Genomic DNA, 23,615 nt, shown 5'->3' on the forward strand with positions numbered 1-23,615 from the left:
AGGGGGGCAGCTTCGTGGCCATAGCAGGCCACTAAATATCCACATGAAAGTTGCTCGAACAGTGAAACGCCTCACACAATGTCATGTTTCAACCTTTATTAAATCGGAAGGCAGCAGGAAATCACAGCGCACTAATCCCTGCACAGTCTTTTCAAAGCCTCATGCCAAACGCGTTTCCGGAGCAGTTCTCCCTTCATCAATGGCAGGCTAATGGAGGAAGGAAACAGCTGCTGTTACTTTTCGTGCAGTTTTTAAAGTTTGTGATCCCGCCCCAATGGGCGTGTGCATAACGTGCATTCTGGTTAACGTGGTCTTCAGGTAAGTAAAATCCTCCTGTGGTAGCAGCTGTAACTCGCACCTTCCACAATACTAAATCCTTTAGGTTGCTGGATAATCGTAGCGCTGCATTTCTTGCTCCTTTCACGCCGTCCGATTAGGTGACATCGTTCTTTGTGGTGCTCCCAGTGTGAGAAAAACCAGACCTGCACTGTCAGCAGGGGGGCAGCTTCGTGGCCATAGCAGGCCACTAAATATCCACATGAAAGTTGCTCGAACAGTGAAGCGCCTCACACGATGTCATGTTTCAACCTTTATATATATAGACTATTAACATAATTAACTTAATTAATTATCAGTTACATAATTAATATTATTAAAAAAAATATTGATTAATTAATTATCGTTAATTTACTTCTCACCCTATACCCCTGCAAAAAAACACAACCCGCACCTTAAAGTAAATTTAAAAAATAGTTTGCTTTCCACCCTATACCCCAATAAACCCCACAACCTGCTACAGTATTAAAAATGAAAAATAAATGTATACATTTACATTTCAAAACTACTAACAATTTAAAAACTATATTAGAAGAACATTATTTTTGTAAACCATATTCGTGTTTTTGATATTGCTAGAATCGATATTACTTAACTTAAAGTCAATATTCTTGACAACAAAATTATTGCACATGATATTTCTGTGTGACGATATTTCACTCTGGATATTTCTGTTTGATGATGGGTTTTTTTATATTTTGTCCAAACACCACTTAATCCAACCTAGGGCCCAAATAGGCGCCTGACACACGATGCATGGATATTTGAAAACATCCTTTTTTCTATTGCTGCTTGTGCTTCAGCCCTTTTCCGGGCTGCAGCACAAGCCGCAATAGAAAATGACATGTTTACGACTACCTACATGGATTAAAGTGCATAGAAAAGCAATTAATAGAGGAATGGTGGAATTTAGCGATTTCACGGTTATACGCCTGTCTCGTGATTAACCCCCTAACTCCTTTTGTTTTACAAGTTGCACTGTGACCATAATACCGGTGAGGGACCCCAAGACATAAAGCACATATGTAACAGACTTTTTCAAATGCTCAGTAAACACTGAATTATAATTAAAAACATGTTATAAAATCATCTTTCACCTGCCCTGTGAACTCTTTTCCTAATGGCCCACGTGTCCAAGAAATTTAGCAACCGTACAAACAGCGGTCTAGTGTTGGATCTTAAGATTTGAAGAGCTTCTGTGTGGTTGCCGGTTTCCAGCTATTTACAGATGGGGCTTAGCCAGTTTGTTCTTGGAAGTGCATATGCTGAGCAGGTAAGCATTACATGAGCAACAGAATCTGTAGGGGTTTTACAGCCAAAACAGCACCAAGGTGGCAATGTGTTGCTGTGCCATCTACCTATTAGGTCTTTTAGGGGAAGGGTGCCAAACCTAACGTGGAGTTAGGGGTGGGCGGAATTTGCAAAGTCGCACTACGCACAGCTCCGCAAAATGGTAAAAAATCTCCGCGAGCACGCATAAATTCTGGGAACACGCGGAATTGCTTGTTTGCGATGCTTTTTCCTGTTCGCGAACACTTTTTTCGGGGGGAAATATCTCAAGAACACTCATTTTGAGAATGCGAACAAGCAAAAAATTCTGCGAAGGCCCAGAACGCAGAATTTTGGGCAATTACCCAAATTATGCAATTTCCGAGAGCGGAACAGAATTTACCGCCCAGGCCGAACATGGATGTGTAATTTCGTATCCTTTTGTATTTGTATAGAAATTAAGTAGCCCTCTAAAGACCTATCCAGTCTGTGGGCAATACATTCTAGTTTTACCTTCCCACAAGAAAAACATTGATTAACTCAGCTTGTGCTACCCAGTTCCAATATTGTGCTTTTACCTGGCTTTTTTAGGAAGAATGTAGAGGGATCATTATCTTCCCAAATATCCTGTAACCCAATATCAGATACAAGCCTCTTCAAATTAACTAGCCAGCTAATTTTATTGAATTTATCCAAGCTACTCACTTCTGCCAGGGCATTAGCATACAGGAACACTTCAGGAGGGGACCTAATCCTTATCCAAAATAGCAAAGGATGGACCTTGGCTTTATCAGCAATAGAATGCGTTCCCATGTCCAACTTTAAGGGATGGAGTGGGGTACTTAGGGGCAACATCACTAGACTCCTTAAGAATTTGTGCTCAGATCTGGTGAGTTCCTACATTCTGTTAAATCCCTACAATTCAGACCCATAAAGGGCAGAGCTCACTACTTTTAGATCGTGGACTTGCAAAGCAGCAGCGACCAGTGTACTAAATTAGGAATGATGTTCTGTCTGTTTATGCTTCAGGGTCATCTTGGACACGTGGGGTTTCCACTACATATTCTCTGATAATTTTACACCTCAATACTCGAAGGTTCTGACCCTCTCAAACCGTGTTCCTCCAAGGGTAGGCCTGCCCCTATAAGTCTTATGGGGATTCAATGTCATGAATTTTTTTTTAAGATGTATTTATCTCTTGGACCCGCATGTCACAAAAATCTTCGAATTGATTAAGGAGCAGCTGGAGCCCCCTCTGTGTTTTAGACACCAATAAGGTGACATCTGCAAAAAGGTAGGTCACCATCTTCTCCCCTCCTAAGGAGGGAGCATCCGATGGTTGATGAGATAAAAATGCCATTAATGTAAAGCGAGAAAAGCATAGGTGCCAATACGCACCCTTGGCATACTTCAGTACTAACATGAATTGGGTCTGTAAGCTGCTCCTGAGTGCCCCACCATACCCTGGCATAATTAAGTTCATGGAAATGAATTACCAGGCTTAAAATTTCACTTGGCACTCCCATTTCTTTGAATATTTGCCACAAGTTCTTTCTGGGAAAAAGATCGAAAGCTGTCTTCAAATCAACAAAAGCAACATTTAAACTACCGTAGCCAATAACCAGGGTTTTCCAATACAAAAGGAGGAGGTGAAACACCTGATCTATTGTCCCAGTCTTTTCTTTAAAACCCTCTTGATAGGGTGTTAAAATTCCATTATCTTTGATCCAACCATGGACCTTTTGCAAAAGCGCACAACAGACACTTTTTGGATTGAATCGATTAGGCTAATTGGCCTAGAATTGCAGGGTTTGTCCCTGTCACCTTTCTTAAATTGGGAAATCAGCTCTGCCCCCCTCCCCACCCTGGAATTAGGGCACTGCCCCCTATAGCATTGGAAAGAAGTAAAATATATTGAGACCAGCTCAGCCTGTCATGAAGAAAAAGGTCTCCAGGAATGCCATCAGGGCGCGGGGCTTTTGCTTGAACCATTGAGCCAATAGAGGTCTCGATATCACCCAGGGTAAATGAATCCCCTTTGGCAGACTGAAGAGATATTAAAGGACCTGTTGAGAGAGCAGACATATCTGGGTTAGAATAAAGGGCTTTAAAATGCTCATACCAATCAGAGGCCAAGATATGGTTTGCAAGAAGGGGTCCCCCGATTGGTCGCCCCACATGAACAAAAACCAAAACGTTTTAGTATCCCTAGCATTGCGAGCTTTCTTAATGAGCTGCCATGTAGAAGCATCTCTCTATCTCTCTCTTTGCCTTCAGGAGAGCTAGCTTATACATTTTTCTAGAGATTCTAATGTTCTCAATGTCTTTGGATTTGATTTCCTTAGAGAGTTGGGTCCTGGAGTTCCTACATTGTGGATAAAACCATGATTTTGCTTCCCTGTTATTATGTCTGAAATTGGTCTCATGCACAGGCACAGTGAAGTGGGAACCCTTGTGCTCAAAAAAGCTCCAATGGGCATCTGTAGCCTCCGCCATCCCTCCTGGCTTCTCGAGCAGAGTTGAAAGCTCTGCTATCGAAGCTAACAGGTCTTTGTGCATATTTGTGAAATATCTTCATGCAAAATTATTGGTTATTGGTTGGGTAAATCTCCCTAGTTAGCTGCTGGGATGGGATCTGATCATGTGAGCCTCCCCAGTCAGACACCAGACTTAAACAGAGCGGATTATGATCACTATCTACAGTTTCACCCCGTTCGATCTATTAAAGGTCCTAGTGCCCGTTCTTTTGGATTTCGTCCTGCCATTTGCCACACTCAGCCCAAACTCCATGGTCAGGGGTTTTACTTGGGACCCTCTCTTGACCGGGGGTAAGTGTAGGGGGGAACAGACCAAAGGTTCTTCTTATTTGCTCTGGTCACCTCGTCCCTATCTAAGGGGTTTAGAAGTGACATTTCAAACCACCCTCTACTATCAAGACGGGTATTGGGTTTCTCTCATCCAGGAGCTCCTCGAGTTTTAGTATTGTGTCTGAAGGTCTACCCCGGCTGGTTCCTCTTGCGTATACATGATATATGTCAATAATGTTGCCTGAACTGCTCTTAAGACGTATTTCTAGAAATATTTGTACTATCTGAGGGGAGTAGCGATATATCACAGCAAAAAGCTATCATAACCATATGAACAATCCCCCTGCAGGATGCCCTGTTTTACTTAGGGTTGCAGTGAGACAATAGCTGGCATAACCAACCTTGAGCACAGGTGCTACACTCCAGGTTCCCAGTAACAAACAAATATCAAAACCTTCTATAAAATGGTTCCAGTGGGGGAGAGACAATTTGCTCTTTTCCGCTGCCACATTCCGAGAAACTTTTGAAATCTTGGATACTGGTTCAATAACAGGCGGGGTAGAGCATGGAATTGTGAAATTCGCTAAAGTAACGGCTTCTAAACATTATTACTAGGCGAGTTGTCGACTATTGGTAATGATGGGGTAGCTCCACTATGTCCCATCCGGACCTGCATATTCGTTCTGCCATTGTGAAATGAACAGCCCACTCCTTCCTTAATAATGCCACTTGGAAAAATCCAGGCATTGTGAAATGCATCGGGGGAGGACTTCAAAGGTGCTATAGAAGGATGCCTATCAGCCGAATGACATTGGCTCAAAAGCCAGTCATTTTACCCCAAAGATGAGTCTGGGCCTAAACATTCTATTCGGCTGTGAGGAGCAAGGAATGATGATCCAGTTGTCGGACAACGTTTAAATTGTATATTGGACGGCGCGGAAATTAGTGTTTGGAGTGGTTCCGGGATTCTGAGAGCTGAAATGAACGCTCACTGTGTCATCATGTAATGTTCTTTCAATAGTTTTCTCTTCAGGTCTTTCCTGAAATGGAGCAAGGTTGGGTTGGTCCTGATGGATTTGGGGATGTTGTTCCAGATCATGGGTGCATAGATGAAGAAGGCTTTTGCCTTGTTTTCATTGTTGTGCACTTCCTTGTCAGTCATGGTGACTTTGTAGATGATGTTGCTCGTTTGGAACATGGGGTGAGCCAGAATTGGGATCCAGAAGAGTTTATTGCCACTATCCGGATATGACTACACCTGGGTTCAAAAGGAATTTTTAAGTTGCTTTCTGGCAGGCACAGTTTCTTCAGAAGAGAGAACGGGTAGGGGACCATCTCAGTGTTCTTGGTGAGGTTTACCTTGAAGATGTTCTGTTGTTCTCTTTTTAGGTCTCGCCTAGCTATTGCGTTTACGCAATCGCATTGCGAGACTCTAGTAAGAGGGGCATTTCAAAGTGCTCCCAAAAGTGGATTGCATGGCGAGCACGCACACAATCACGTGCATCGTGCCGCCATGCAATCCGTTTGGGGAAGCGCTTAGCTGGCTGGCCACGGGCGTGCGGTTACGCGCACAATGACGAGCAGAGGCGACATATGGCTTTCCTCTCTCGTCATGGTGCGCGCACATCTCACACCACTCACCAGCGAGACTGCTTTCACTTTTGCGCCTCAGTCTTGCCTGCTCGGCTTCAATGCTCCTCCCCCTCCCCCACCACAGAGCGCGTCTCGCGGCCGCGCGTCTTTTTGTTGCTTGTTCTTGCTGTCCCTGCCTTCTCTACCCCCCTCCCGTTGTCCGCGCCTTCTCTACCCCGCCCCCCTCTTGTTGTTTTCGCCTTCTCTACCCTTTCCCCCTACCGTTGTCCACGCCTTCTCATTGGCAACTCCTCTTCGACTATTTCGCGCGCGTTTATTTTTATGTAGAAAGTATTCACATTTTGCGATGAAAATAACTGATCATTGCTGTGGAGGCAAGATGGCCGCCGTGGTGAAGGCTGTGTAACAGCTCGACTCCCTGTCTCCCCGACTGCTGGCTTGACTGATGTGGCTATCTGGTTATTTCGATTGGTAAATAACCCGTAATCTGAACCTTGAATGTTTGGTGGGGTCCTCATTCCCCGATTTATCGCCAGGTTACTTAGTGGCTGGAGCGCGGTAAGCGGACAGCGTCCGAGCCAGAACCGGAGCTGGGGAGCGGCCCGGACTCACTCACTTCTTGTCGGCGTTCGGCGCGCTCTTCAGAACGTAGTGGTCAAGCGGCGAAATATTCAGTCCGTGATGCCGCCAAAGGCAGTAACGCGCAGCACCAAGACTCATGCAGCTTCTCTGGAGAACGCTATGGCTGCGACCAGTGAATCGACAGAAGGAGCGTCCGGCGTCAATGCCAATACTGGTCCCGTCCAGCACTCCAGCAGCATGCCTCAAAAGAAAGGGGATCGAGGTGGAAAGGAGAAACTTCGCACGGGAAAGCACGGAGCGGTAACCCTCCCAGAGTTGTTTGGAAAGCAGGTAACAAAAAGAGATACTTTGTTGCAACTCGAAAGGGAGGGGGAGCTCTGCTTAATTTCATCGTGCAACAGTGACATTGTAGCTGGCAATTCTTTAATATCTGATGAAAGCGTTAATCCGTCTCTATCCAATTCTCTAAAAGCTATTATAACAGAAGAACAGTTAATATACAAAAATCTGTTGTTTCCTGAGTCTGGAGATGGAACTCTGGGAGATGTAGTGCAAAAAGCTCCTATATCTGAAGGTGAAATCTCACAAACAGAGGCACCGGGGCTCAACGAAGGAGCATTGCCACTGGCAAGTGCAGGGTCTCAGGAAACTACGGATAATAATTTTTATTCCTTGTCTGATTTCTCGTCAGACGAAAGTAGTAAGGATTGGTCCGACAACGAAGCAGCAAATTACACGGAAAACGAAGCCGATTTAAGCAAGGTTTCCCCGATGACAACAGTGAAAAAGACTAAAAAAAGAAAAGAACGTCTTGCTAATGGGGATGTGTCAACAGGGTCCCTGAAGACAGGGCCAATATCAGAAAAACAGTGTGACACAGTAAATGATCCTGCTACACAACTATCCGATCATGAAATTACATTATCTACAATCTACAATACCATGATGGAGCACAGAGCCGAGATTAAACTAGAAAATGTTCGGACGCAAGCTACATGTAGAAAAGTTCAAAATTCTGTGCGTCGGGTCATAAAAATTTGTTCTGATACGGCAATCAGAGTGACTGAAGCAGAGTCTAGAATCTCCACATTAGAAGATATCGTAGCAGTCCAAAAAACGGAAATAGGTTCTATTTGTGAACATAGGGATGATGTGGTGTTTAAATTAGCGGAATTGGAAAATCAGGCCAGGAGAAAGAACCTTCGTATTATTAACATTCCGGAAAAAACAGAAGGAACCGATGTTCGTAAATTTATTTGTGATTTATTCGTTGAAGCTTTTCCGGAACTGACTTTATGGGACTGGTCTATTGAGATTCAAAGGGCTCACAGGATTCCCTTTAATATTAGGAAAACCAGAGCGGGAGTAGAGGAGAAACCTCGTGCCATTTTGATTCGATTTAATAATTTTCTAGCTAGAGAAGCCGTGTTTGGTTTGGCACGACCCGATAAGATGAGAGCTGCAAAAGGTTGTAATTTCTTTGTTAGACCGGATTTTTGTAAGGAAACAGTCTCTAGAAGATGGCACTTACGACAATTAATATCTGGTTTCCAAGAGAAAGGTGCTGTTGTATATTTGCAGAATCCCGCTAAGCTCAAAGTCATGTTTAAAGGTCAAACTAGATTTTTCTTTTCTGAGATTCTAGCTAGAGGTTTTCTAGATTCCTTATAGAATTCTTTTAGATTTCTTACAGTATGTGATCAGTATTATAGGGGATCTCTTTATGGCTTAATCATGTCTGCAGTTGGGGGAGGGGGGGAGCGCGGTTGACCATCCTTATTAGGGCCTGCTTGTCCCTATGCCTCATTTGGTGGTTTGGGTGGGTTGGGTGTTGTGGGTGGGTTGGGGTGGTTTTCAGGGGGTTTTTGGGTTTGGGGTAAGGGGAGTGTGGGGGGTGTTGGGGTGTGTGGGGGAGAATAAAAAACATCGGCAAACTGGACTTAAGAGGTTATTTGATTGTACTGAACTGAAAAGTATGGAATTTTATGACAAAACCATATTAATACGTACACAAAATGTCATTTCGATAATTTTCGTTGTCTTTATCAAGATGGAGGTCTGTAATGTTTTCTTTTTCTGCTATATATTATGGCCAGGAAATTCAAAATCTGTACACTCAATATTTGTGGGTTAAATGATGTGAAAAAAAGGGAAGTTTTTGCGAAATTTATACAGATCATAAATGTTGATTTACTCTGTCTACAAGAAACTCATGTCGCTTGGGCCAGAAGGGGCTGCTTAAGAAAACTTGGACTAGAACTGGTTGCCTGTTCTAAACAGACAGGGGTGAAGAGAGGGGTCGCAATTTTAATGAAACGAGGCTTAGGTACATGTATTAAGTCAGCTGTAGACAAATGGGGGCGATGGACGATTAGTTTATTTCAGATTGGACTACTTAGATTTACGATTTGTAATGTATATGGACCTAATCTGGATGATACAGAGCTTATTCATTTCCTCAATGTTGAGTTAGCCCAATGGCCACAACCCCTTGTTTTGTGTGGCGATTTGAACATTCATCTGGATGCTAACTTAGACGTTAGGATGTCGCTCTCATATAAGGGCAGAAAACCCCGTCTATATACAGCATTAAGAAACCTGATTTTAGATCATGGGTTATTTGACACGTGGAATGCAACTCATGGGGACGACCTAGGATATACTTTTTACTCTGCTCCGCATAAGAAATTTGTGAGATTAGACTATTTTTTTATGCCTTTACAATATCTAGGGAAACTGGAACTAGAGATTTTGCCAAAACTTATATCTGACCATAATCCTTTAGTTCTCCAGTTCTCAATTGAATCACAAATAAAAGCAGGGAATCAATCATGGTCTTTTGAGCGGAGCCTCCTCTTAGAAAATGAATATCGGGAATTTATGATTAAAGTTATACAGGTGTTTTTCTTTTTTAATAAAGGGACAGCATCTATTCAAACTACGTGGGACGCATTTAAAGCCACAGTTCGGGGTGAGACTCTTAGTTTTTCACTATCTCGTCGCAAAAGAATGTTGTTGAAATATAAAAAAGATTTTCAGTTGGTAATGTTAGCTGAACATAAATTAGCTGAGGCAATTAGTTCTGGTGGGGACCCAGGTTTGGCGCAAAGAGAACTTACTGTTAACAGGGCAAGAGTGTATTCTAGTATTGCGGATAAAATAGCTGTAAAATATAAACAACATAAAGAGCAAGCGTTTGAATTCGGCGAGAAAACTGGGAAAATTTTGGCTCAAAGATTAAGGCAAAAAGCGGCATATAATGATATTATTAAAATTATGGATGTCAACGGTGTTATTCAAGAAACAAGAGAGGGGGTCATGGAGGCTTTTCAGAACTTTTATCAATCACTCTATACTGCCCCGGGTATTGAAATTCATGGTCATGACGGAGGGGGGTATATGTTGGGGGAGTCAACAATAGAACTCTCTGAATTACAGAAAACCTTTCTATCGGCCCCAATAACGTGGGAGGAAGTTGAAGAAGCTATTCTGGCATTAGCTATGGGTAAAGCAATGGGTCCGGATCAGATTCCCTTGGAGTTTTATCGCACCTTTAGGAATACATTGAAAAATGAATTATTGGAGGTGTTCCAACATTCCTTTCTAGGTAGACCCCCGGATTCATGGTCAGAGGCCATTATAGTAATTTTTCTTAAAAAAGGAAAACCAGAAGTAGATATGGGATCTTATAGACCCATATCTCTTCTTAACGTAGATAGTAAAATCTACTCGAAAATTATAGCAAATAGGTTGAATAATTTTATGCCGCTGCTGGTTTCTAAGCGACAGCATGGATTTATTTCACAACGCGATACAACGGACCATGTTAAGAGAATTATCTCCATACTGGATTGGGCACAGGCCTCTAACTCCCCGGTTGCAGTGGCCCTGTTGGACGCTGAAAAAGCGTTTGACCGGGTATGCTGGAAGTTTTTATGGTCAACACTAACTTGGAAAGGTTTTCCCGCTGAATTTATTATAGCTATTCAGGCTCTTTATAAAGATCCAAAAGCAACCCTGCGTATTGCAGGTCGGCTCTCTGGTAAGATAATGATCACGAGGGGTACAAGGCAGGGCTGCCCTACATCGCCCCTGCTGTTTGCTTTGTATATTGAGCCTTTTTTAAATAGTTTGGATAATAATACTGGAATTAATCCGGTTATGATACATGATATAGCTTATAAGGTGTTTGCATACGCAGACGACATTGCGATAGTTACAACAGATATTAGGACTGCCTTCCCTAAAATAATAGAAGCGGCGGGAGAATTTGGTCAATACTCTGGATATAAGCTTAATGTTGCCAAGACCCAACTACTCCACTCTGAAGTTGGACGTCCACAAGATATGCATTTTGAGGCAGAGGCTACCTACTTGGGAATAAAAATATCTGATGATCTAGATAAAATTGTTTGCTTAAATACTGATGCGGTAATCGCTTCTGCCAATAAAACTCTGGAGAGGCTTGATAATCTTCGTTTGTCGTTATATGGCCGCAGTAATGTTTTAAAGATGCTTATTTTTCCTAAGTTTTTGTATTTATTTCGAACTATACCTCTCCTTTTTTCTATATCTTTTTTTAACCAAATTGAGAGAATGTCGTCCAGATTTCTATGGAGTTATCACAGGTCTAGAAGAGCTTTTAAAAAACTTACCCTATCAAGAGAGAGAGGAGGCCTGGCAGTTCCTAATTTTCAATTATACTTTTGGTCTATTTTTCTACAGAATATGGGTGTCCTATTGGTCAATGAAACATATTTGGATGATTCAGTAAGGCCGTCTATTTATGAGATGGTTTTAGGACAGGAGGCACGTCAATGTTTAGTTCGTATTATCGATCCGAGCTACTATAAAAAAACCAAATTTAAAATTATATCAACTGTGTTTGTGATCTGGAAAAAAATAAAGAAAAGACTAGGTTTCAGCTCTAATTTAAATTATTATACACCTTTAATTAATTGCCCTTTGTTGCCGGATATATTCAAAGATCCCATTATGCACAGATGGCACCGGGCCGGAATTAGTCAACTGGGGGACTTATTCGTTGGCCAGCAGATGGTCTCTTTTTTGTCTTTACAACAGCAATATGGTCTTCCCTATACAGAATTTTTCAAGTTTTTACAGATTCGTAGCTTTCTGGATAAAAAACGTATTGAGAACCAAATTGTGTTTCAAAAAATTAAAATCATCGAATTACTTCGGAAAAGGCCGAGAATTGGTACTATTTATCAATTAATGCTTGCTAATTATCAAGATGACTTATTAATAGTAGCTGACAAATGGCAAAAGAAACTTGATGTAGACGGAATTGATATGAACAGAGTCATTGAAATATCTAATAAAACGTTGCATAATGGATCATTAATAAGTCAACATTTTATGTCCATTCACGACCTATATTATACACCGGCTAAAATTGCTAGATGGTCACAGCTCAGAGTGAATAAATGTAATCGATGCGATTTAATCGCAGCAGATACTATACATATGTTTTTTTTGTGTCCAAAACTCAGTCAATTTATCCAAGACATCGAGAATTTTTTATCAACTTATTTAGGGGTCTCAACACAAATTACTGCTGAGTTAGTGATTTTGGGGATACAAACTAGCAGCAATAGTATAAGAACAGATGTGGAGGATAGATTTATATTCATTTGTATGTCAATTTTTCGATGGTGTATTACTACCCAATGGCTAGATATTGAACCACCTGTTTTTCATAATTGGCAAGCAAGATTACTTTCTGTTTATCACTTAGAAATGGCTGTTTATAAAACAAAGGGCAAGAAAAAGAGAGCTGTGGGTCTGAAACTCTGGTCCCCACTTATTAATTGGTTATGAAGTGATGTAGTATTCTTATGTATGTATTTTTTGGGACATGTCCTCCTATAACTAATGTCTTCTTTTTTTGTTAATTTGTTGGTACATCTTGATGTTTGTCCTGACTGCCTGATGTTATAAAAAATTTAATAAAGATGATTTAAAAAAAAAAAAAAGAAAATAACTGATCCCAAACCTGCTTTCTTTAAAGGATAATGCATTAATTAAGAGGGGACAAGCTGCACTAGCAAAGCCTCGGCTCACAGATACTTAGCCTGGTGTCATTATACTGGAGTCGTCCAATCTGTCAAGCGGCACACTCGAGCAGCGGGAAACTAACTTGGCGCCTACAGAGAAAGCGTTGTTTGTGTGAGCCACATTTGTTCACATCCTGTTGGACTGCTACCAGCCCTTTCCTCGCTCACAGTGTGCACCTCAGCCAGCCGAGGGCTTTATAATGTTCTTAGTCATCTTCCAATGTCCATCCATGTCCTCAGGATCGCGTAATACAGCTGTTGTGTTCTACCAGCAAGCATGCAGTGTGCTGTGTGTCAGCATGTGTTTATGACGAAGAACAGCCCTGCATATCCCACATGTATCCCCCTCGCTATTTACGTGCAGCACATTGCCCGTTGATATCTCTCTCTTCCACTAATTATTCTTCCCTCTCCTGGTCTCTCTGTCTCTCTCTCGCCTTCTGCCTTTGTCGTCTTCAGTCTTTTTCTTTTTCTCTCCCTCTCTCTTTCACACATTCACACCGACACTCTCTCTGCATCTCATTCTTTTCTCTCGGCATCTCTCTGTTCCTTCTCTGTCTCTTTAGCTCTCCGTTTATTCCTCACACCCTCTTTCATAGCTACGTTTATTTTGTATCGCAGTAACATATTTCGTTATCTGCCTTTTCAGGTCGCAATATCTATAATATATATAAACACCACCATGTTTGTAAACAACGCTATGTCATGAATGCTAAAAAAAAGGCAAGTGATGGTCCATTGCTGAATAAGTAATGCATGTAGGCACCAGCGGGCAGTGTAAATTCATGGCGATTGTCACAGCAAACGTTTGTGATAAGTGTACCTTGGACTTGCACCATGGAAAAGATAAACAGATGGCAGCACTTAAATAGCCCGGGGCAACTCCGGGCACTGTTCATACCAAGAGGGCAAACAAAGAGCTGGAGACCAAGCACAGCCTGTGGTGATCAGCAGGCCGTGGGACACTGGTTAATCTCACCTGCTGTCAGTAGGTACGTGTGCACGATGGCTCGGTGGACTAATGCATCCGCTTCAGAAGTTTAAGGTCAAAGGTTCAAATCCCGGCGGGCCCCTTCAGTCTTTACCCTTCCGAGGTCGATACCGCGTGCCCTTTATTTGTGTAATAATTATCAAGTGCTACACAGCGGTGACGTGTAAATGTGTGCTTTACAGGTGTCATTCCAGACATCTGTACATGCTGTAGGACAGCACATTCATCTTTGTTCTCTGTCCGCCGGTACTGCTGCAGCCCTATCTGTATTTAAACTTGCCAACACATGAAGTTGTAGGGAACAGTCATGTGGGGCCTGGGGCATAGGCATGTGCCTAATATGCCAACCTGGCCCATGCACAACCATAAGTGTGCTAGGGATATCTAACACTGTGTACCCATGCCAGTCAAACGTTAATGCCAAGAAGTCTTTGATTTGCTCCAGAGACACCTCCCCCCCACCAGATACACACACATGTCTACCAGCACAGGGACTCCCTTTTTTCAGGGTTCCCTGAAAGAGGCTGCCCCTGCCAAGGGTCGTGGCCACAGCTTCGAAGCGCTTGCACCTGATGTCAGAGTTTTCAATTGTGTTTATTGCACACCGCTGAGCTGGCTAACTTGTGATAAAACAGCTTCACGGCTCTGTCACTGGTGGTGTAAAGCACATGAGGAATAGTTCGGGAACATACAATATCAGTTAACAAGCATTTGCAATGCAATAGGTCTCGCATTATTAAAGTTTGAGCTATTGGTGTTGCATTATTTAGCAATGCCAATAGCTCAAATTTTAATAATGCGAGACCTATTGCATTGCAAATGCTTGTTTGTAACTGCGTTGTGTTGGTTTTTTGTGATGTGCTTGCATTTGTTGTGTAGTAGTAGTTCCACAACTGGATTTGGTTTTGCAGGATAATATTGATGCTTTATGTGTTGTGGTTAAGTTTCATTGCTGCTGTGCTATGATGTTTTTGTTAAGTGGTATGGTATTGTTGTGTTGGGTGATAGTGCCTTTGTTGTATCACAATTGAAGTTCATCGGCCTAAACATGTACATGCACTCTAGTCATATGTTACCACTACTGCAAATCCACGTTCATGATAGAGCAGCAGAATAAGTTTGCACTTAGCACTGAGCTGTTTACCATCTAGTCCAAACTTCATAAGGCCAGTTTCATGTGTGTCCAAGTAGGTTGTAGGTCAAGGAAGTACTGTAGCATCCGCCATGGCAGCATACGAGGGGGTACCACTGGGGCAGGACAAACTGTTGTATGACCCTTTCTAACTTTGATCTGCGCCTTCTACTGCTGCAAGTAAAATGACCATGGCAAAGGATGGGGCCGAAGGTTGCCAAAGACGCCAAAAACAGTTAAAGACAAAAAGAGTACATATTTAAAAGTTAAAGAAAAAATATGTGCGAGGCAAATGGAGTTAGACTGCGAAGGAAGGAAGGATAATAGAATGCAAATAAGGAGAGAAAGATGGAAAGCAAAAGGGAAGCAGGATGGAAAATGGCACAAAATTGCAATGAAACTATAGACAAAAAAAACAAATAAAGAAAAGAAGAAAGAAATAAATAAAAATGGAAATAATAGCAGTAAGGAGAAAAGATGAAAGGAACAAATCAATAAAATGAAAATGGAATGAGGGAAATAAATAAGGAGAGCATGAAAATCGAATTAAATAAAGGAAAAAGAAATGTGAGGCAAAAGGAAGGGTGCTGGAAGGAAACTAGAGAGAAAATTAACAAATGGAGGCAATAGCAAAAGAAGGAAGAGTGGAATTAAGGGGGGAAGGAAAGACAAAAGAGTGGGAAGAAAGGAGGAAACAAGAAAAGCTATTCAATAGTTAAATAAAGGACAGAAAGAAAATTACTATATAGAAGGATAGATATAAAGAATGAGAGAGGGTATGAAAGAAGGATGGCCAGCCGGAAAAAGATGGAAAGAGGAAGGAGAAGTGAATGGAAAAAAGAAAGCACAAACAAGAAAGAAATTTGGATAGAAAGGACTCAATGAAAGAAGAATAAAACAAAAGGAAGATAGAAGGAAAGAATGGAAAAAAGAAGTTAATATATGTACATGAACGTTTTGACCAACTGTCTTTAATCATGCTGTAAAATGCACTATTTTGCACCACTTTGTGCACAATTTACTCCGTTATTTAATGTCATAGGGCTCAAGGTCGGGGTTATTCGTTTTCCCGGCTTATCCCTGGCTACAGGTCATACAGGTTCCGGTCAAGGGGCGATGATTCTGCCCTGGCGCTCTATCCTCTTGATGCTTGAGAGTGTTCACTAATTGCCACCCGGGATCACCGTGCACGTGCTGCAATTACTACAACACTCTACGCCCCCTCACTCTCATGGGGCCAGTCGGTGACATATAGGTGAGACTGCTGCTCTGGCACTGGCATCTGCAGCAGATTGTGAGACAGAACAGGCAGTGCTGGAGGAGGAGAGGACGATTGAGAGAGACCGTATCGCGGAGAAAATGGTGGTGTTTGTGCCTTCTGTTTCACCACAACCCAGCCACAGAGAACACCCCATTTGCCCCCAGGTCTGAGGGCACACTTGATATTGTAATGCCAGCCCTTTTTCATCAAGCACAGACCTGTGCCCCCATAGAGTAGTCTTACCTACCCCCTGTTCCTCCCTCGTGCTCCCAGGGATGTGTGGCTCAGCCATTTTAACTCTGCTGTGCATCCATTTTGTCATCTTGTGCTTCAGTGTTATGTGCGGTGATGCAGCCTTTTGATGATCTTTTGAGATGAACCAATGCTCTAGAATGGGTACCATTTTTGTTTGATGATAAGAGAGGGATGGTGTGTGGTGGATCACAAGGAGGGTCTACCTGTGAAGCAACACTTTAAACAAAAGTCTCCAGAGCTACTCAACTTGGACACATTCCCACCGGATGACAAAGCGGGCTTCAGTTCCCCAGATCAGAAGGACTGTGCACAAGGTGTCTCCTCTCACCTTTGGGAGAATGGTTGGAAGGGCCTTCGCCAGGCTTCTCTGCTTCCAGAGGTTCACTGTGATCCTGCTGTCCTCCTCTGTGATGCCAGTGTCTGTCTCCCACAGAGTGATGCCCGGATGTGAGCTGCAGAGATCTGAAGCTAGTGGATTCTCAAGAGATGGGGATATCCTGATCGGGGGGATCTTTCCGGTGCACGATGATACAGTTCAACAAGAGATCACTTTCAGAGAGCAACCTCTGCCGCTAGAATGTCAGAAGTAAGCGCATCTTACTATATAATAACTATGAGTCTTGTACGCTTGACAGGATGACAAGCATATAGGCCTTGAAGAAACATAAATAGGAACAATAAAGCACTGCGCCTTTTTATCAATATTGTATCATGACAGTGGCATAACTTAACCCACGCAGCCCCCATGATGCTGGGGGGCCTGAACTCCAGGGCCACCCCTCAGCAAAAGTGGAAAGGTGGGGGGCCGGGAAGGAAGGCCTCCTCAGTGTGCTTGGTGGGGTGCCCCCTCAGGTTTTGTTACGACACCGTATCATGAATGCGAAAAGAGCAAACTGAAGTGCTGGACCATCTAAGTATGCAGTCAGATGAGCATTAAGGTCCACATGCATGGATGCATAGGCACTTGCAGATCAGAGCTTTAGGTGCACTGCTAGATCCATGGTTTGTCCCACAACAGGCAGGGGAAGAGCTGGGCTATACAACAGGTCCGGATGCATGGATGCATAGGCACTCAATGTGTGCAGCATGGAGTCAGCAGATCAGACCTTTAGGTGCCCTGCTAGATCCATGGCTTGTCCCACAACAGGCAGGGGAAGAGCTGGGCTATACCACAGGTCCAGATGCATGGATGCATAGGCACTCAATGTGTGAAGCATGGAGTTAGCAGGTCAGACCTTTAGGTGCCCTGCTCGATTCATGGCTTGTCCCACAACAGGCAGGGGAAGAGCTGGGCTATACCACAGGTCCGGATGCATGGATGCATAGGCACTCAATGTGTGCAGCATGGAGTCAGCAGATCAGACCTTTAGGTGCCCTGCTAGATCCATGGCTTGACCCACAACAGGCAGGGGAAGAGCTGGGCTATACCACAGGTCCAGATGCATGGATGCATAGGCACTCAATGTGTGCAGCATGGAGTTAGCAGATCAGAGCTTTGGGCACCCTGCTAGATCAATGGCTTGTCCCACAACAGGCAGGGGAAGAGCTGGGCTATACCACAGGTCCACATGCATGGATGCATAGGCACTCAATGTGTGCAGCATGGAGTTAGCAGATCAGACCTTTAGGTGCCCTGCTAGATCCATGGCTTGTCCAACAACAGGCAGGGGAAGAGCTGGGCTATACCACAGCTCCGGATGGAGGTAAACTGGCTGACTCCTATTGTGACCACTCCACTGGCTAGCAAGAGCTCCTGCATGTCTGCACTTAAATGCACTTATCTACACCGAATATGGCTCACAACAGACAACACAACACAGATATGCTACTTAGGTGGCCGCAATGGTCAGTAAACATAAGATTACAGTCACTGCCAACACAGCACAGACAGAAGACATCATTGAATACCACCATCCACAGGACTCTGAAACAAGCCACTCTCCTCTCCTGCGTCAGAACACATAGCTGCATCTCTGATATATATATATATATATATATATATATATATATATATATATATATATATATATATATATATATATATATATATGTTCCACCAACGTGCCCTTGAGCTCTTCAGGACGCACTCGACAGCCAGCCTGCTTTCCATCCTTCAATGACAACTCACTTTCCCCTTCAGGAATATTCATTTGCCAACGCGTTTCAAGACATTCCGTCCCTTCTTCAAAGACAGCTTCATTACGAGTGAGTTACGAACTGCTCTCTTTTATTCAAATTATATACATGTTTCCTATTGGTTCTTCACCCTTAGTGGGCTGCGCTTAGTTTAGAGCAATTAACAATGCATGATGGTACTAATAGTCCAAAAAAGAAGAGCCACAATATTTTTCCCTAAGTGGGCTTCGTACTCACAAGATTAATAAAAACATGTATATCCTTGGTAGGATCCTGAGGGGATAGCAAGTTCCTTATGTCTGGCTCGAATAAAAGAGAGCAGTTTGTAACGCACTGGCATATATGGAGTCAATCTGTTCAGTAGTTCCTGAGAAAATTGCATTTAAAAGCACATACATATCTATAGCGGCGCACCGTGCGCGCACGGTGCGCGCACCCTAACGTGCGCGAGCGTAATTCTGATTGGTGGTTATATGTCAGTCAAAGTTCGAATCGGTCGAAATCAGAAAGTGTTGGCGGCCATTTTGTTTGTTTTGAGTGCGAGAGTGAAAAAGGAAGGTGGCGAACGTGAAAGGGGGTAGGGTAGAGAGTTCCTGACCCCCTAGCCTTTGTCAGGGGGTCCCTGAAGGACCCCGAAGGCAGAAAAAAACATTTTAATTATTTTTTTTTTAAATTGCAGAGTGCGCGCACGGTAAAAAACCATTAAAAAAAAATAAAAATTTTAAACGCAGTTTATTGTAAAATAAATATATAAAAATTATAATAATAAATACATTACTTAGCATTTAAAAAAACGTACAAATTCACTGAAAAAACCATAGGTTTCACACACGTTATAGTTAGGAATTAGCATTTAAAAAACCTTGCAAATTCACTTTAAAAAACCATAGGTTTCACACATGTTATAGTTAGGTGGACTTTTCACTCGTAAAAAACCAATGAAATTCCCCCGTTATAGTTAGTTGAGATAACTATAACTCGCGCGACCGCCACTCTATCACAAGGATGATGTCATCAGTGATGTCATGAGTGATGTAATATGTGACGTCATGAGCAGAGGATTGCGGGCGCGCGAGTGGAGTTTCAGAGCTGAATATATATATATATATATATATATATTCACTGAAAAAACCATAGGTTTCACACACGTTATAGTTAGCTGGACATTTCTCTCGTGAAAAACCATTGAAATTCCCACGTTATAGTTAGTTCAGCTAACTATAACTCGCGCACCCGCAATCCACTGCTGATGATGTCACATATTACATCACTTATGACATGGTCAGTGACATCACTCATGACATCACTGATGTCACATGTATAAGCATTGGTGACCGTATCCCTAAAGGTACCTAATTCATACTTTAAGACTAGTTCGTTCAGCAGGATGTGTCTGTTAGTTGTGAACACGGGGCAGCGGCATCAGAGATACCGCAGGGACTCATGTTCCTACTAACACAGACAGCGGTGTTGCTGCCCCCTACTTTTGGACTTTGAATGCAGTCTAAATTCCCATAATGACAGGCCAAGGGAAGGGAAGGCTGAAGAGCTGTGGGCTCGTGAGATTGAAGCATATCCTGAGCCCCTATGGTGGTTGAAACTTCCTGCAGGTCAAGTGTTTTGGACTGCAGCCTCCCATGAGATTTTAGGATGCATTTCAACTGTTGGTGGGTTACTGCTTTGTGATTGGAGAGTCCATAGTTCAGGTAGCTAAAAGTCTTGTCCAGATAACTTGACCGGGGACTTCAGTCTGCTTTGATAGCGACCTGATAGCAATACGTTAGAATAGCCGTATTGCACTCAATTTTTTGGTGTACCAGGCTGAACTGCAGTCTCAGCAAAGTGCATCGTGTGTGCTTTGATAGAGCAAACTACTTTCTATAGGCTGGAGGTTGGCAATGCTCAAGGAGGGTTGATATAATCCCAGGAAAGACAAGATGCCCAGGATTTATGGCCAGGAGCAATTTGGCCCGAATAGCCGTATGGATTCCGTATGGATTCCGTCTGTGGTAGGCAGGGCTGGACTGGGAACTGAAAGCAGCCCTGGCAAATGTTGCCAGACCAGTCCCCGTCCGGCGCGTAGCGAGCGAGCGCAGCGAGTAAGCCCGACCGCTAATAGGAGGGTTTGGGGGGGGGGTCTTTTTTTGGAAAACAACAGACCAAAATGGCAAATTTTACAGCACATTTTTCCTTACTTATTCAATTGTATCAACTTAAAAAGCACAGTAAATAGTAGATGATTACTTTAAAGAGCACCAGGTTGCCAAGTGGGGGAAAAAAGTAGGGGAACTGTGGGCGGAGAATCAGAGGGTGGGAATAACCGAAGGATAGGATCAGTGGGCAGAGCCAGAGGTGTGGCAAGAATGCGCAAACATCCCAATTTTTTGTATTTGTTTGGCATTTCACTGCCCGGTTTAATCAACCAATGGATACACATGATTATTTAAGGTTATAATGAGTTATTGACATTAAAATACATTCACAATGTGGGATATGCTTCTCATTACAGAATGTCCCAAATGCGATAAAATGTGGAAGCCCAAGCCATTTGTCGCCGAGCCATGGAGTTTCTGTCATCGGCACTTCTCCCATTTTCGACAACAGCAGTTCAAACATGAATGCCAAAATATCCTAGTTTGCAAATGTTTTCTATATAATCATGGCTCTGCCATATTTGCCTCATAATGCAAGATCTGCTGCATGATCTAACCATTTAAACTAATAAATTGTTTAAAGCTCAAATGTATCAAAAGTTAATAAAAATGTGACTTGTGTTGCTGCAGAGTGGATGGCTTATTGCAAAGGTTGACTGGTCACCTTTCTCACTGCTGCATTTGTACGTTCCACTGGTACTAATGAGGCAAAATCTTTCTAGAGACTGTTAGCATGTGTACAAATGTAAAAAATAATAAAGTATCAGAAAACATACTGCATTATGCTGCAGCCTTTTCTAAATGCATAATTTAGTCAACACTGCGGCATCATTTTGTCATCCTTTGCTGCATAATTAATTCCAGTGGCCCCACAGCAGGCAGCACATGTTAAAAGTGCTTGTGAATGAAGCAGAGAGAACGTGAAGTTTGTGAACTTAGTTTGGTGTGCGTGCAAATCCTGCATTGCCAATCCCTGGTGAGTTATAGGTACTACTGCTGAAACAAGGCCAATGGAGGTACCTATGGGTGAGGCAGACTGGCCTCAAGGGCAGGGCTGTCCGTAGCACTGGTGGTGCCCTGTGCATTAATGTTTGTTAGTGCCCCCCAATGGCCACCTCTGCCATGGATTCCCTCACAACCACCCTTTAACAGTGCCCCTCAAGTCTCCATACCCACACTCTCTATCAGATGCATTTAATTTGATTTACAGCACCACTCATACCATTGTAGGTTGTCAGAGCACTTTATATCACACACATTACACAGAGACAATCAATATGTGTGTAAATCACTGTATAGAAAATGTTACATAAGACTAAGGACTACAAGGTGTATGAGTCACATGACAACCATACTAGTAGGCTGTATAGTTTAATAGTGATTGGGGAATTTAAAACGAAATGCCATGGTTGGGGGTTCTCTTTAATAATCAGAATTGACTTCTGGCCAAAAGAACACTTTTTGCAACATTAGGATAATCAAAGACTGGGGAAAAACATATCGCTCTAATTTATACCTTGCAGTTTGTATGCAGCTCTTAGATGACAGTTAATAGTTCACTGTTCTATGTTAGTATTTTAACGTATAAACTGCAAGTAACAAAAGGATCTCTCTGACAAAAGCAGTAGCCAACTAACCTATTTACATTATGTGCACTTTGTGATCTGCATGGTACATGTTCTTTGCAGCAGGCACACTAACCCTCTGAGCTACATTTCCATGAGTGAAAACTTCCACTAGACAAAATTCCGATCTCTCTCTATGAAGAACATTAATCACCAGAGTCATCATGACATTTTTATTGTTGCCGAAAATTGCTGGAGGCCAGGAAGGAGGCAGCAAGCGCTTTTAAAACCATAATATACTTGCAAATATAATGCCTCCACCCAAAGTCAGCACCCGGTGTGGTCACACCGGTTGCACCGCCTTAGACCTGGCCCTTCTCAAGGGTTCTGTGACCTCAGTGACAGAGTCACTGTTATTCTAGGGTGTGCTGCTTCATAGCCTTGCCCGCAAGACTGGAGTTGAACTTCAGTATGGATTGTGGTGGACAAGCCTTGAAGGTTAACCCACACTTGCCACTGCTAGGGCCCACCTGCTGGTGCTAAGACACCAGGGATTCTAAGGTCTTCCAAAGCCTTCTAAGGTCTAGCATGCGATTGTGCTCTCTCAGGAGAGTGGTCTGGTGGACTGGTCATGACGGCTGAACCTGGTTCCCTAGTCCCAATTCAGCAGCTCTGACCATAGTGCCACATCCTCTCCCCCACTGAACACTATACTGCCCCACTGAGAAAAACTCACACTGCCTTCAACTACAACCCAATTGTTCAGAAATCAGTGAGTGCTTTTGCCTGAAAAGTTAAGGGCATGACTACAGGGCCCTGAATGGACCCATTTCAATGTCCATCACTTATATCCTTACAAAACGTTAGCAGTATGGTAAAAAGACCACATCCCTGGACGCAGAGCCTCAGTACACATTTTGTTTTCCAATCCACACATTGCAGTACCTCCAGGATTGGTGCACTAGTTGGAAGCCCAGGGAAAACAAAGACAAGAAAACAAAAATAGCGCTTCACTGGCAAACTCTGTAAAAGTGGCGCTAATGTGTTTGGGTGTGAATAAAATCAATCTGGCCAGTTTGCTTCCACTCTGTCTTATTTTATCTAGTTATTTTTCATATTTTTAACATTTTATTCCCGATGCTGCACTTTGGAATGAAAATGTCAGAAAAATACGACATTTCCTGCAAAAGTGTCTTTCTTTTTTGGATCCATTTCACAGGGAAGCAAATCAAAGAAAGGAGCGGAAAGATAGTGAGAAGCAGCCCTGCCCCCGCCCTGCCCGTCCCGATCACAGCCCTATCCAGGCCTTTTGGTTTTAATTTCAAATTCGAATCTGGCCCACATGCCCAAGCCCAGACAGTGCCCTGCCCCATGACGAATCCTGATTACAACAGCATGCAGGCCTGACACTCACAGCATGCATTGCAACTTAAACCACTGGATCGGACGGTTCTGACT

General features: G+C 42.9%; 2 protein-coding genes across 2 annotated transcripts in view; both read left to right on the plus strand.

Moving 5' to 3' along the window:
* Window positions 1-5,664, plus strand: part of LOC146782744 (extracellular calcium-sensing receptor-like) — a 71,188-nt gene extending 65,524 nt beyond the window's left edge. The window contains exons 6-7 of the mRNA XM_085637222.1: window positions 2,635-2,734; window positions 5,446-5,664. Coding sequence (XP_085493348.1) covers window positions 2,635-2,734; window positions 5,446-5,664 — 319 coding nt within the window. The remainder of the gene's footprint in view (window positions 1-2,634; window positions 2,735-5,445) is intronic.
* A 10,977-nt stretch (window positions 5,665-16,641) lies between these two features.
* The window catches only part of LOC146782745 (extracellular calcium-sensing receptor-like), a 70,784-nt gene continuing 63,810 nt past the window's right edge, over window positions 16,642-23,615 (plus strand). Inside the window, exon 1 of the mRNA XM_085637223.1 lies at window positions 16,642-16,889. Coding sequence (XP_085493349.1) covers window positions 16,642-16,889 — 248 coding nt within the window. The remainder of the gene's footprint in view (window positions 16,890-23,615) is intronic.

Source organism: Triturus cristatus, chromosome 12, assembly GCF_964204655.1.
Source record: "Triturus cristatus chromosome 12, aTriCri1.1, whole genome shotgun sequence".
Classification (NCBI taxonomy): Eukaryota; Metazoa; Chordata; class Amphibia; order Caudata; family Salamandridae; genus Triturus; species Triturus cristatus.